Below are 12,122 nucleotides of genomic sequence, written 5' to 3' on the forward strand. Positions count from 1 at the left end.
CAGAGGCGTTAATGTAGAAGTGTGAAGCACTGTATCTACTTCACCTGTTTTCTCTAACCTTCTTTGTAAAGAGCTAATTGATTAGACCATTTCTGCTCTCTGTAATTGACTTCTTTTGGTCATGTTGCAACCTAAACTATGAAGGAGTAAGAGCTTAGAGTCCTCCTAGTTCCACTTTTTCCTTTATTGGCAAGTTAGAGATGGGTAACAGTGTTCAGCTCATTTTCACCTTGAGAGAAGAGCAATCCTGAGTTTCCTTAAGGCAGATAAAATTAATCAATGGATATAATGTATTAATCTGTCGAAGTTGTTACTGTCAAAGTTACCTATAATATGTATTTCATCCTTTGAATTGCTCAGACTTTTACCTCTGATTTAACTCTGTTTCTTTTTCTCTGAAGATTGCAGCTAAACAAGCTGCAGCTGCTGCTACTCAGACTATTGCAGCTTCTCAGAATGCAGCTGTTTCAAATAAGAACACAGCAGCCCACCAGCAACTTGTGCAGAGCTGTAAGGTAAACATATCACAACCCACTGACAAGTAACTCTTGAACTCTGCTTTATGGGGAACTGAAGGTCACCTTCTATAATAATACTATTGCAACTGCAAAAGGTGATAAAAAAAAACCAAACCATGCACCCAAACTTAACACCACACATGTTCATCCATATGGATTCTGGTATTATCCAGAGTTTCCAGGCAATATTGTACGGAGAGCTTTGAAAAGCTGAGCTACTCTAAGTGCCATGTAGTACTTGCCTGTTAGAAATACCCATGCAAACACCTTACTGGAAAGGCTGGACAGGCTTATATACCTCAGTGTGTGTTTGTAGAGTAACAACCAATTCACCTAAAGCAAGTGCCTTAAGTAAAAGTTTTGCTGCAAATCAGTCAGCGGTACTGTACATGCAGAGCTATGCTAGAAGCACTGTGAGGAGGGGTCTGGTTGCTCAGAAATTTGTACACTGGCAAGAAGTCTTAGCCATGCATTCAGTGCATAAGCATGTTATCCAGGTGAGTAGTGTGAACATCAAAACAGGCTGTTGATACATGCAGTGAAATGGGATGGAGGTTTGCTCTGGAATAAAGGTAACTTTCAAATTTTCCACAATGAATGATGGAGTAGCAATAGTGATTTATACTATAACGGAGTGAAATCCTTATTTAATATATGGGTTACATAATAGATTATATAACTAGCAGTACTGATCCTGCTGTTCTGATGTTCAACCTACAAGCAACTGGGGCCTTAAATGTCACTGTAAAAAAAAATTTTTAGACCTTACTATGGGGTTGACATGATTCCTAGCTTGAAATTGAAGCTGCCAAGACCACAGATTTCAAGGTATGCCTGAAGTCAAGCACATTTTTATGGTTCCAAGCTAGAATTAAGAGTCTGAGAAGCTGTTTTCTTGTGTGTTTAAGCTACATTTGGCAGCTTAATTTCTAGCAATGACTAATGTTGCTTCAGGTTTTTTAAAGAAATTGCATTTAAAGAAAAAATTGAAAAAGACACAGAATGCAAAAGGGTTTTCTTCTGGATGGAAGAGCCATTATGTAGGGAACAAGAACAAAACCAGTAAAGAAGGCATCGTTAAAAGCCCCATTAACATTCAGCAATTATTTCTTGTCACAGTGATATTCCTAAGAAATGTTGGAATTAAATAAGGTAGCTCAAATACATCTTAAGATTGTGTTGTAGGCAGCTGCTATTTCAGTATGAATTTAAAAAAAAAAAAAAGCTGAATCACTGTATTGCTTACAGGTCATTCTAATTTGATTTTGATGATGATTTTTTAGAGAGCAGAGATGATCTGATACCTATTTTGTAGCTTGGGGGGGAAGGGAGAAACTTAGTATTGCACTGCTGAAATAAGTGGTGTTTGAAATGGATGGACAAGGAGCATGAATCTGGGCAGCCCAGAAATAAAGCTTTAGCAATACACACTTCAGAATGATCCAGCCATACTATAAGGTTTGCAGTATTAGAAGTCAAGGAAAAGTAGGCTGAGGTGCTTGTGTGTGAAAGGCAAACAATGTTATTCAGAAAGCAAGACATTATCTTGAAAAATCCATCACCTCCACTGCTGGTATCGGAACATGCAATAGGAAGTAATTCAAAACACTCTGTGTACATAATTTTGCAGAAAAATCTTAGATTGTCTTGGAGGATCTTTAAACTAATGAGTAGCTTGAATAAAGATTTCTTAAGTAAAAGTAGAATGTCTCTGAAAAAATTCTGTCATATATTAATACAGTTCCATGGAATCCTAAACAAATTCTGTGAAGGCACAAGAGTATTGTACCTGTGAATACTACAGGTTGTCTTTAATGCAGGTGGGGAGAGGGCTTGCTTTAGTGTCAGAGGGTTTGGAGTTTTTATTTATCTACTAAAAGCTTCTCCCTTTGTTACAGAATGTTGCAGACCACATTCCTCAGTTGGTGCAGGGTGTAAGAGGAAGTCAAGCTCAGGCAGAAGACCTCAGTGCCCAGCTTGCTCTAATAAATTCCAGCCAGAACTTCCTTCAGGTGAAGTGAATCAATCACTGCAGTAGATTCCATCAGAGCAAAAAACATTTTTTTTTAGCGCTGTATGTTTTTGTTTGTGATAAATAAGCAGTAAACAGTTAAGAACCATATAAAGAAGTTTGTCACTGACTGGGAGATTTAATTCCTCAGGTCAGATGGCTGAAGCATGTTGAATCTGTGGAGAGTGACAACTGCCAAAGTTGCAGATAAAAGCAACAAGAAAACTAAAACATATGGAGAAGAAACATTCATTGCTGTGACACTTGCCTTCTGGGAAAGGGTTTAAAGAACAAGATGGGGATAATCCAGCATCTTTCTAAGCAGAGTTCTGAATATGTGAGATGCTGTTGTCACCTTTCTTAGTGAAAGTAAAGTTAGCGTTGTAGCAAAATAGCTCCAGAATTCTTCAAAAATAAAAAGGTATATTACCATGGTTTTTTAGATACTAGCCTGCATATGTAATGGATCTTGATTTAAGTTTTGAACAAAAGATAAAATTTGACTCTCTGCTTCTTCCAAAACATCTTTAAGACATCTTTAAAAAGTAGATAAAATATTGAGCATTGACAACAAAATGATTGGTCTTATTGTTGATGTTACAAGAAACAAACAGAAGAAATCAGTTCTCCATGTAATGATGTGATCATTATTTGGCACCAGTTAGTCCTGCCTTAAATATGTCATGGTTGTTAGCAGGTTCTTTATGGTCCCATGTAGGCAGAGGTATCACAAACATTGCTCTCACTCTGAGTGTTTTGCTGTATGATTCCCTCTGGAGTCATTAAAAAGATCCAGCTCCCTTCTGGCTGTATGTGTGTACCATGGTGGTGGTGAGAATAGCAAAGTACTTTAATTGTATTAGCAGCAAACCCTGTGAAGGGTCATTGCTTGAATTATAATTTTCAAATTATAGAATTTTGGCCGAGCTTAACATTTAGAAACATTGAGACAAATTTGCCATCTGTGCCACCTGGACTGGCTCATACTACATGGATGCCAAACGGCAAAACTGAGCACTGAAATATTTTTAAGTGGTCTACCCGACTACTCAAAGGCCTTTGATATATTGGTACCAAGGAAGTAGTCATTGTACTACTAAAGCACAAATTAGTCCTGCTGCAGAGGTTACTGCAATGTGGGATTATGACAGGGTGCAGCATATGAAGGCTGGGATCTAGAAGGTGCAGGGTTAAGGAGCAGGGCAGTGCATGAAATGGCCATTACAGAAGATCTAGAATGCTCATGAGTATGTAGATGGAGGAAGCAGTTTGTTGAACCATAAGCATTCTTTAAAGAAAATGAGCTAGTAAAACCAATTGTGTTCTCTGCTCTTCTTTGAACAGCCTGGAAGTAAAATGGTGGCATCTGCTAAAGCTGCAGTCCCCACTGTGACTGATCAAGCAGCAGCAATGCAGCTAAGTCAGTGTGCAAAGAATCTTGCTACCAGCTTAGCTGAGCTACGAACCGCCTCCCAGAAGGTAGGTAAATACTAGTTTTAATCAGCTAAAGCAAGATGGCTTGGGTGGTGGTCACAGGCTCACATCTACTTGACCCCCTATGTCTCCCCCAAGGGAATAGCTCATTCTCAGGCAGTGTTCACTTCTCATTGTTGCTTTTTGTGCACATTGTGTTCGGTCTCCCAGGTGGCTTCTGTGTCTTAATAGAAAGGGGAGGGAGAAGTGGCAATAAAACCAAAAAGCTTGTGCTGCCTTTTCCACACTAGAAAGACAGGAGGAGGGTATACACAGAGCAGCACATCAAAGCACTGAGTTGCTGTTACATCTGAAGGAGAGCAGGGAAAGGGGATCATATCTCATGCACCTGCCAAGCTGGGGAGAACCCAGATACAGCACTTCTGTGGTTAGTGTTGTGATTGTGAATTGGAGCTGTAATCCCTAAAATTCAGGGAAGCAGAGGCTGTGTTTCACACACAGATTTCTAAACTATGTATGGGTTTAAAAAAAACAAAAGTATTGGGAAAGTCAGCTTTTTTTGCGTGTGTGTACACTGAGGCCCTAAAACCAAATTGTAGCATATTGGTAAGTACACCTGAGCTAACATGAAAATTTCCAATTCAGGTACTGATGATTGTGGGCAGCCACATCAGAGCGTTCAGTGGGACTTCAGACACAAAGCATAGTTAGGCTATCTGTCAAACGTGAAGTCCAGACTGTAGCAGTTATTTTCTGAGTACCTGGAGTGCTTAGCGTGAATGTATCTGTATGCAAGCAAAGTGCTTCTCATTCCCTTGGAGGTCCTTAATAGTGTGTTACTCTATTCTCAAGCTAAGAATATTGTGCAGGCGTTTGGAATCCATGATGTGTAAGATTTAAAGTGTCCACAATGGCCTCTAAAGTCATGAGAGCAATAATTTGGGAGGGGGAGATTGTATCTGAAGGATTTGCTGATAGTTGCTTACAGCTCCTAACAGTGATATTGCTCTGATTTCTGAATAGGCTCATGAAGCGTGTGGCCCCATGGAAATTGATTCTGCTTTGAATACAGTCCAGACACTCAAAAATGAACTGCAAGATGCGAAGATGGCAGCTGTGGACGGACAGTTAAAACCTCTCCCAGGAGAAACTGTAATTGAGGAAGGATGTTCTTCATTTAAAAACAAACAAACAAAGTTAGCTGTTAAAGTATTAGTATTTTAAGTATTAGAGGCAAAACAAGTTGTGAGGCTTTGGATAATAATGACACTGATAGGATTTTGCACTAATTCACTTAAAAAGAGTATATATTCCTACTACACCAGAAGCATGTTCTGTAGCAGAATTACTCTTAGGACTGTAGGGCCTCCTTCTCTATTGTACAAATTACAATTTAGTAGCAGCAACGTTTCAATCTTTTCTTGCCAAAAAGAACTTCTTTTCAGTAGTATCAAAGATAAGAACTCAATAGTTCTAAGACTACCAATCCTCTGAGGCTTAGAAAGTGAAATCTTTTATTTGGCAAAAACCCACTTCTCCTCAGATGAAGGTATTGATTTCCATTGCTAATTATAAAATAGTTTTGTTGTTCGTATTATCTGATATGTTAATTTCTGTCATCTCAGACAGGGAAAACATGCTAATCAGGTTTTAGAGAAACTGTGTGTTCAGCAGCTGTGGTAAAAGCTTGGGTTTTGTGGAATGAGGAATTTTTTAATACTGTTTAGAAAACAAGTGTATTTTAGTTGAGCTTAAACAAAGAATTTTGTCCTTTGCAATTTTTCACAGCTTGAGAAATGCGCTCAGGACCTGGGAAGTACATCCAAAGCAGTCGGTTCGTCAATGGCCCAGTTGTTAACTTGTGCTGCTCAAGGCAATGAGCACTACACAGGTAGCCTTTTATTTGTAATGTCTCTGTGAAACCTCTCCTTTCCATACCTGATAGGAGGCTTTCATATCACAGACTACTTAAATCAAGGAATTGCGTACTTTTTTTTTTTTAATGCTGAGAGTGAATTTTGTGGGAAGTTACTAGGAATTGCTAGTGTAAATAATGTGCTTGATAAAAGGATAGTGTTGCAGCCTGCTCTGTGTCTGTATATGATTGGATAGACTGAGACATCTGTTGTTTTTGTAAATATATGCCACAAACTCTGTGAAAGACAGAGCTGAAATGCAATGTAATTTAAAGGTCAGTGCCACTGGAAATGTTTCTATGTCCTTTCAGAAGGTTAAAAGGGTCTTCGGATATTTTTTGAAGCGCAGGATACAAACATAACTTGGCATAGCCTTGTGATGTATAAAACTGCATCTCTTACTAGATGTTACCAGTTTACATGTATAACGCAGCTGGTGTCTGACTCATTGATCACATTTGCATAGTTTGAGTTAAAGCCAATGGGGAATGTGGGCACACAGGTTCTGCAACTTGTTGTTGTACCTATACTTTTAGAAACTAAAAACACCTTAATAAGGAAAATGCTCCTTGCAGGGGCAGGGGAAGGTTTACTCTTAGATGGTAAAATGTTATGTCTCCTTATTTCTGTAAGAAATTAAAGCTGTTGCGGCAAATGCTACTGTAGGATTTTTTTAAAAAATGTTACTGATAAAATGCATTATGGCAATTACCACTTCATTGGATATCATTGCATCAGGGCTGCATAACTTACAGTTGCTTTCATTTGAAGCATTTGTAGTTGAATTAGGTGTTTTTCATGTTTCTATCAGTTATGCAGGGCATAGCACTGGGTGTCTGGCAAAGGAATACAGATACTTGCAGCTGATATTGAATAATTGAATGTAGTAGCTCTCTTAACATCAAGCTATAAGAGCTGTTTGGTTGGGAAATCCTACGAAGCAATGAGTCCCTTTGTCTCATACTGTCTGGTTATGCAAAAACTGTTGTGTGCTCATGCAAGCACCGAGTATTTGCAGGTATTATGACATTCTGCTGTTTCTCTGTGATAAATATACTTAACAGCTTCTATACACTGTTTAATAATTCCCTTTTGTCTGCAACTGTCACAGAAAGTTTCTTTTCACTTTGTACTGAAAGTCAATGTAGAGGATGAAAGCAGCACCAAATTGAAAGCAAAACAATCAGACATTTTTATTTTGCGGTGCTGTGATAAATTGTCAAACTTTAAAGATACTTACTGGTACTCTAAATAAAGGAGGCAAAACATGTGGGGTTTTTCTCCTGAAATTTTCTTTAAATTAAGAATGTAGAAAGCTCTCTGTGGTTTGCCAAATAGAAAGGTTGCAACTACAATGTAGGCAGTACTGTTTCTCTGCCTAGCTTGGCTTTACTTTGACTTATAATATCACTTGGTTTTCATTATCTTCTAAAGTTTGTGTGTTTAAAAATGTTCAGCTGATCAGAAGAGAAAATGTTAAAAGGCACTGGTGTTAAAATGCTAATGAGGCTCCTTTGTGGCTTCTGATGTCCCAGCTTTCTAAACATTTCCAATAGGGATATTAGAACATTCTACTTATTTTTAGTACCTAAATCTGGATAATCAAGAGGTCTTGTACAGCAGAAGTGAACCTTTCCTATAGCTTTCTTTTGACAGGAATAGTATCATTTTAACATTATGACTCAAAATATACCACCTACATTAATTGCATATGTTGTTGACTAGACTATGTGCCAGTTATGGTCTATTAGAAGACTATTTTATATGGGTTTTCATTATGGGCTGAATTAAGTTTCAAAAATAGAAGAATGGGACCATTATTCATACAGTTGTACGTCTCAGTGCTACAGCTGTACACCTTAGGACATTCATCAGCTCTAACGCTACAATGTTGGCCAGACAGACCACAGAAATTAATTTTTTGACATCCTCTCCATGACTTCATTCAGTTATTTCTATGTGCTTGTACTTACAGTGGTGTCAGGTTATAGCAAGTTGTATCACCCCAACAATTCTAATTTTTTTAATTGCTTGAACTTAAACTATTGATGTGTGTATTCTCTAAAAAAATTCAAAGTTGCATTTTCAGAAGTGGGTACGCCATTCTTGCAGACAATCACTTTCCCCCATAGCTTGGAGTATGAGTTTTTCATTTACAGGCTTTAGATTTTCTTCTTTTCAAGCGGTTCACTAAGATTTAGTCACTCAAGTAGAGCTGTGCTCAGAATGTGCTCTTTGGAGTATAATATTTACTTTATGGCTTCACTACAGCCATTTCTCTAAGCAAATGATGCTGTGTATTTTAAATGTGTTCATGTTTGAAGATTTTCTTTTAAACTGCATTTGCAATGTCATTTTTGCAATGGGATCATCACCTGCAAATTCATCTGTCACGAAATACAAAGATAGTCTTAAAGGATGCTAATAGAATCCTTGAAATCTGAATATAGGAGTTGCTGCCAGAGAAACTGCTCAGGCTTTGAAGACACTGGCTCAGGCAGCACGAGGGGTTGCAGCATCTACTACTGACCCTGTGGCAGCGCATGCAATGTTGGATTCAGCAAGGGATGTCATGGAAGGCTCTGCTATGCTTATTCAGGAGGCGAAGCAGGCCCTGGCTGCACCAGGGGACGCAGACAGTCAGCAGAGGTTAGCCCAGGTAAGTTGCAACTTGAGTAGCTACATGAATTATCAAAAACCCAGTGAAACGCAGTGTTAAATAATGAGAGAGAACAACTGAAAATAAGGCTGCAAAGAACGTCAGCTTTCTCATCCTTCCAGCAGCTCTCAGGTATCATGCTTATGTTAAACAATGCAGTCGGTGGGAAGTAGGGATTTTAGTCATCTTTTAGAAAAATAAGCTTACACAAAGATGCATTTAAGTGCATTGACCCATAACATATTTGAGTAGGCTGCTTGACTTGCAAAAATGAAACTGTTAAACTGATTATCAGATGAAGAATCTGTAGTCATATTATTCAAAAAGTGAATGCAAGTTTTCAACACATGTGGCACCACTGCTTTCAAAGACTTTAAGGAGTAACAGGTTATTTTTTACTGTTTTGAAAAATTCTATAATTGGCCTGTATTTTAAATAATTTCTGATGAGGAGACTTTTTTTTTAATCAGGATTTTGTTTGAAAAAAGTAGCAAGCAAAGGATTTCTGTGATTAGTATATGGTTAACTTCAGGGGCATTCCCTTATCTGCAGTGCTCCAGCCTTTAACCCAGGTGCCAGGAGCAGTTGTGGAGCTGCCCTGCCAACGCTATCCTATCAAATGGGTGAGTGTAAATAACGACTACCGATAGACTACAGGTGAGCAAACCAATAAAGTCAGAAGGATCAAAAAAGGACTTGTTACAGTTGGAATGTAGAAATTGCTGGCTATAGAATATGCCTCCTATTAGATAAATGACCACTTAAGCCTTTATTGATGTGGATGTATTTACTTATGTGTTGTAGGTGGCAAAAGCAGTGTCTCACTCCTTGAATAACTGTGTGAATTGTCTGCCTGGACAAAAGGATGTGGATGTGGCCTTGAAGAGTATTGGGGAATCTAGCAAGAAGCTCCTTGTTGATACGGTGAGATGTCTTTTAACATAGAAATAAATTTCAGAGAACTGAAAAGCAGATCTAGGTTCCCCATGTGTCAAATTATTACATAATAAATGTACCCTAAAGTATACTTCATATAAGTTTTGTTTAAGTTTAAGCAACTTTAAGTAGCTGCTACTTTGGCTGAGATGCTGCTCTTCTAGTTTATGGAAAAGGTAAAATGTGTCTGTGGCTTATGAAGGCAGTATTAAAGTTGTCATAGATTACCATTAGGTTTTTTTTTTTTCTGAAAATGCCAACTGTGACTTAACATTTTGAAGAATATGAAAATTTGAAAATTATAATCCATCTCCCACCTAGAAGTGATCAGTTCAGTTTAAGGAGCATTGTAGTGGCTCAAAAAATATTTGGTGCATCTATGGTCATTTTGTGCAAGGAGGATTGTTACATTTCTGTTTAACTGTGTCTAGGTCAAAAAAACCCAACCAAACAGAAAAACCCCTTTGTGCACTGGTAATTTGCCAGAGGTTATATGATTTTAACAACTTTTTTCTGCACTTAATGGTGATCCTCCTACCCTGTGAATGAAGGAGGAATTGTATTTTGACATGTCTGTGGAATGCCTTTTGGTAAAACGAGGTCAGGAGTTTAGAGTAATTGTGTAGAGCTGCCAGTATTTGTGTGGTGTTTTGGAAAGCTTGTTTGTGGAAGTGAGTGATGACTTGGAGACCAAAATTCTCCAACTTTTGCCACTGAGTTCATCACTTCGAATTTTGTAGTTGAACCATAAAATAACTATTGTCATATCTGTCCCTTGAAAAACAGCAGGACTAAGGTTGTTTCATAGATTTCTGGTTAATACCTGTCCCATAGTTGGACTCTTCTGCATTCAGAACTGAATCACTAGCAGTCCACTTGCAGTATTCCATTCTATGTGAAGCTCACAACTGTATTGCAGATAGTGTTCTTGAATTGTGTTGAACTTTCCAGTTGTGAAGGGCTGATGTGACACAATAGACAATAAAATATGGCACTTTGTCTCTTACAGCTACCTCCAAGTTCGAAGTCATTTCAAGAAGCTCAGAGTGAACTGAACCAGGCAGCAGCAGACCTGAATCAGTCAGCAGGAGAAGTTGTCCATGCTACACGGGGCCAAAGTGGGGAACTGGCTGTAGCATCTGGAAAATTCAGTGATGATTTTGATGAATTTCTTGATGCTGGTATTGAAATGGCTGGCCAAGCACAAGTAAGGGGTTTTTTGTTGTGTGGTTTTGGTTTTTGGTTTTGGGGTGGTGGGTTTTGAGGTATTTTTTTTGTTTTTTGGAGGGTGGAGTGGGGGTTGGGGTTGTTTATTACTATCTTGCTAATTGGGACCAAGGGTTATCTTGGGCATAGCATCTTGCAGGGCAGTATCTTGGTTATCTGTAGCACAGTACAATATGCTAGTGTAAGCCTATTCAAATATGACAGGGGATGTTTGTTATGAAGCAGTCATCCATAACTGGTTACCCAGAGCGAAGTTAACTCATCATTTGCATTTTATGCAGGATACTGGTGTTTGTTCCTGCGTCGCATCAGAAATATTACTTCATACTCCTCTGTCTAGTTTGGGCTGTTAAGTAATTTGAACTATCTGAGGATACAAAGGTGTTCTGAACCTCTCAGAGCTTATGGAAAGGGTTGCTTCTCTTTTGGTTAAACTATCATGAAGCATAATTTATGTGAACGCTGTTCAAAATTTAGCACCTTTCTTTGCTAATTTTCAAATGCTTTAATTAGAGGGAGGAGAAGATGCATTTAAAATCCAGATGTGATATTGCTCTATGGTGTGTGCTGGTGTGGGCCTGCTACAAAGTGGAGCAAACATTTGAAGAGGGCTGACTAAAATGCCGTGGATCTGACAGCAAGCACCTGGATTTCTGTTTAGAGATTTAAAATCTGGCGGAGTTCTATTCTGATGAACTCAGTAACAATCAGGAATGTTGTCACATGTTACCTAGCTTATTCCTAGAGGTCTAAGTACTCATTTGAAGTTGGAGATATATCCTTCGTTTTATCTTACTGGGTTTAGGTGTACTGAATTACACTAATGGTCATTTGCGTATGATTAAACATAGTAAATGTCAACATATAAAAAAGGGCCATGTACCAGGAGAGTTAGGAGGACTCACAGAAAAAAGAATCTGCAGGCTGTTTTGCCCTGGTTAGTAGGAGGAACTTGCAAACCTATGAAATGATAGCTGAAAGAAAACTAGCCAGAAAGTCTTGAGTGTGCTAGTCCTCTGAAGTCACTTATGAAGTGTCTTGATAGAGCAGATGCTTTGTAGATAGAGCTGAGTAGAGAGACCAGACAATGACTGCTGATAATTCTCCATCAAAACTTAATCATTCAGGTTCCAGATCCATGAGTTAGGCACCGAATATCAGCTGATTCTCTGATATTGAGTAGGAGTTAGGTACATGACTACCTTTTTAGCCATGGGCCTCATTGACTTCTAGAATGTTTTGTATGAGGCAACTCAGTGAAGGCAAAGGTAGAAATGATACTGCAAATAGCTACTTGAAAAGAGAATTCCAGCTGATGACCTTGCCAATTTGCTTATCCTGCTGACACAGGGGATGATAACCATCTCAGTTATTAATGGCTGATCTTTCAAGAGAATGCTTTCTGTCTGTGTGTAGTATTT

The 12,122-nt window shown here is 38.5% G+C and overlaps 1 protein-coding gene across 5 annotated transcripts in view; it reads left to right on the forward strand.

Annotated features, from left to right (window-relative positions):
* Positions 1–12,122, forward strand: part of TLN2 (talin 2) — a 229,989-nt gene that overhangs the window by 147,805 nt on the left and 70,062 nt on the right. For all 5 annotated transcript variants that reach the window (XM_064456644.1, XM_064456649.1, XM_064456646.1 and 2 more), the window contains 8 exons: positions 402–515; positions 2,417–2,530; positions 3,874–4,008; positions 4,987–5,115; positions 5,752–5,854; positions 8,330–8,538; positions 9,343–9,462; positions 10,484–10,681. In XM_064456644.1, coding sequence (XP_064312714.1) covers positions 402–515; positions 2,417–2,530; positions 3,874–4,008; positions 4,987–5,115; positions 5,752–5,854; positions 8,330–8,538; positions 9,343–9,462; positions 10,484–10,681 — 1,122 coding nt within the window. The remainder of the gene's footprint in view (positions 1–401; positions 516–2,416; positions 2,531–3,873; positions 4,009–4,986; positions 5,116–5,751; positions 5,855–8,329; positions 8,539–9,342; positions 9,463–10,483; positions 10,682–12,122) is intronic.

Source organism: Phalacrocorax carbo, chromosome 7, assembly GCF_963921805.1.
Source record: "Phalacrocorax carbo chromosome 7, bPhaCar2.1, whole genome shotgun sequence".
NCBI classification, from domain to species: domain Eukaryota; kingdom Metazoa; phylum Chordata; class Aves; order Suliformes; family Phalacrocoracidae; genus Phalacrocorax; species Phalacrocorax carbo.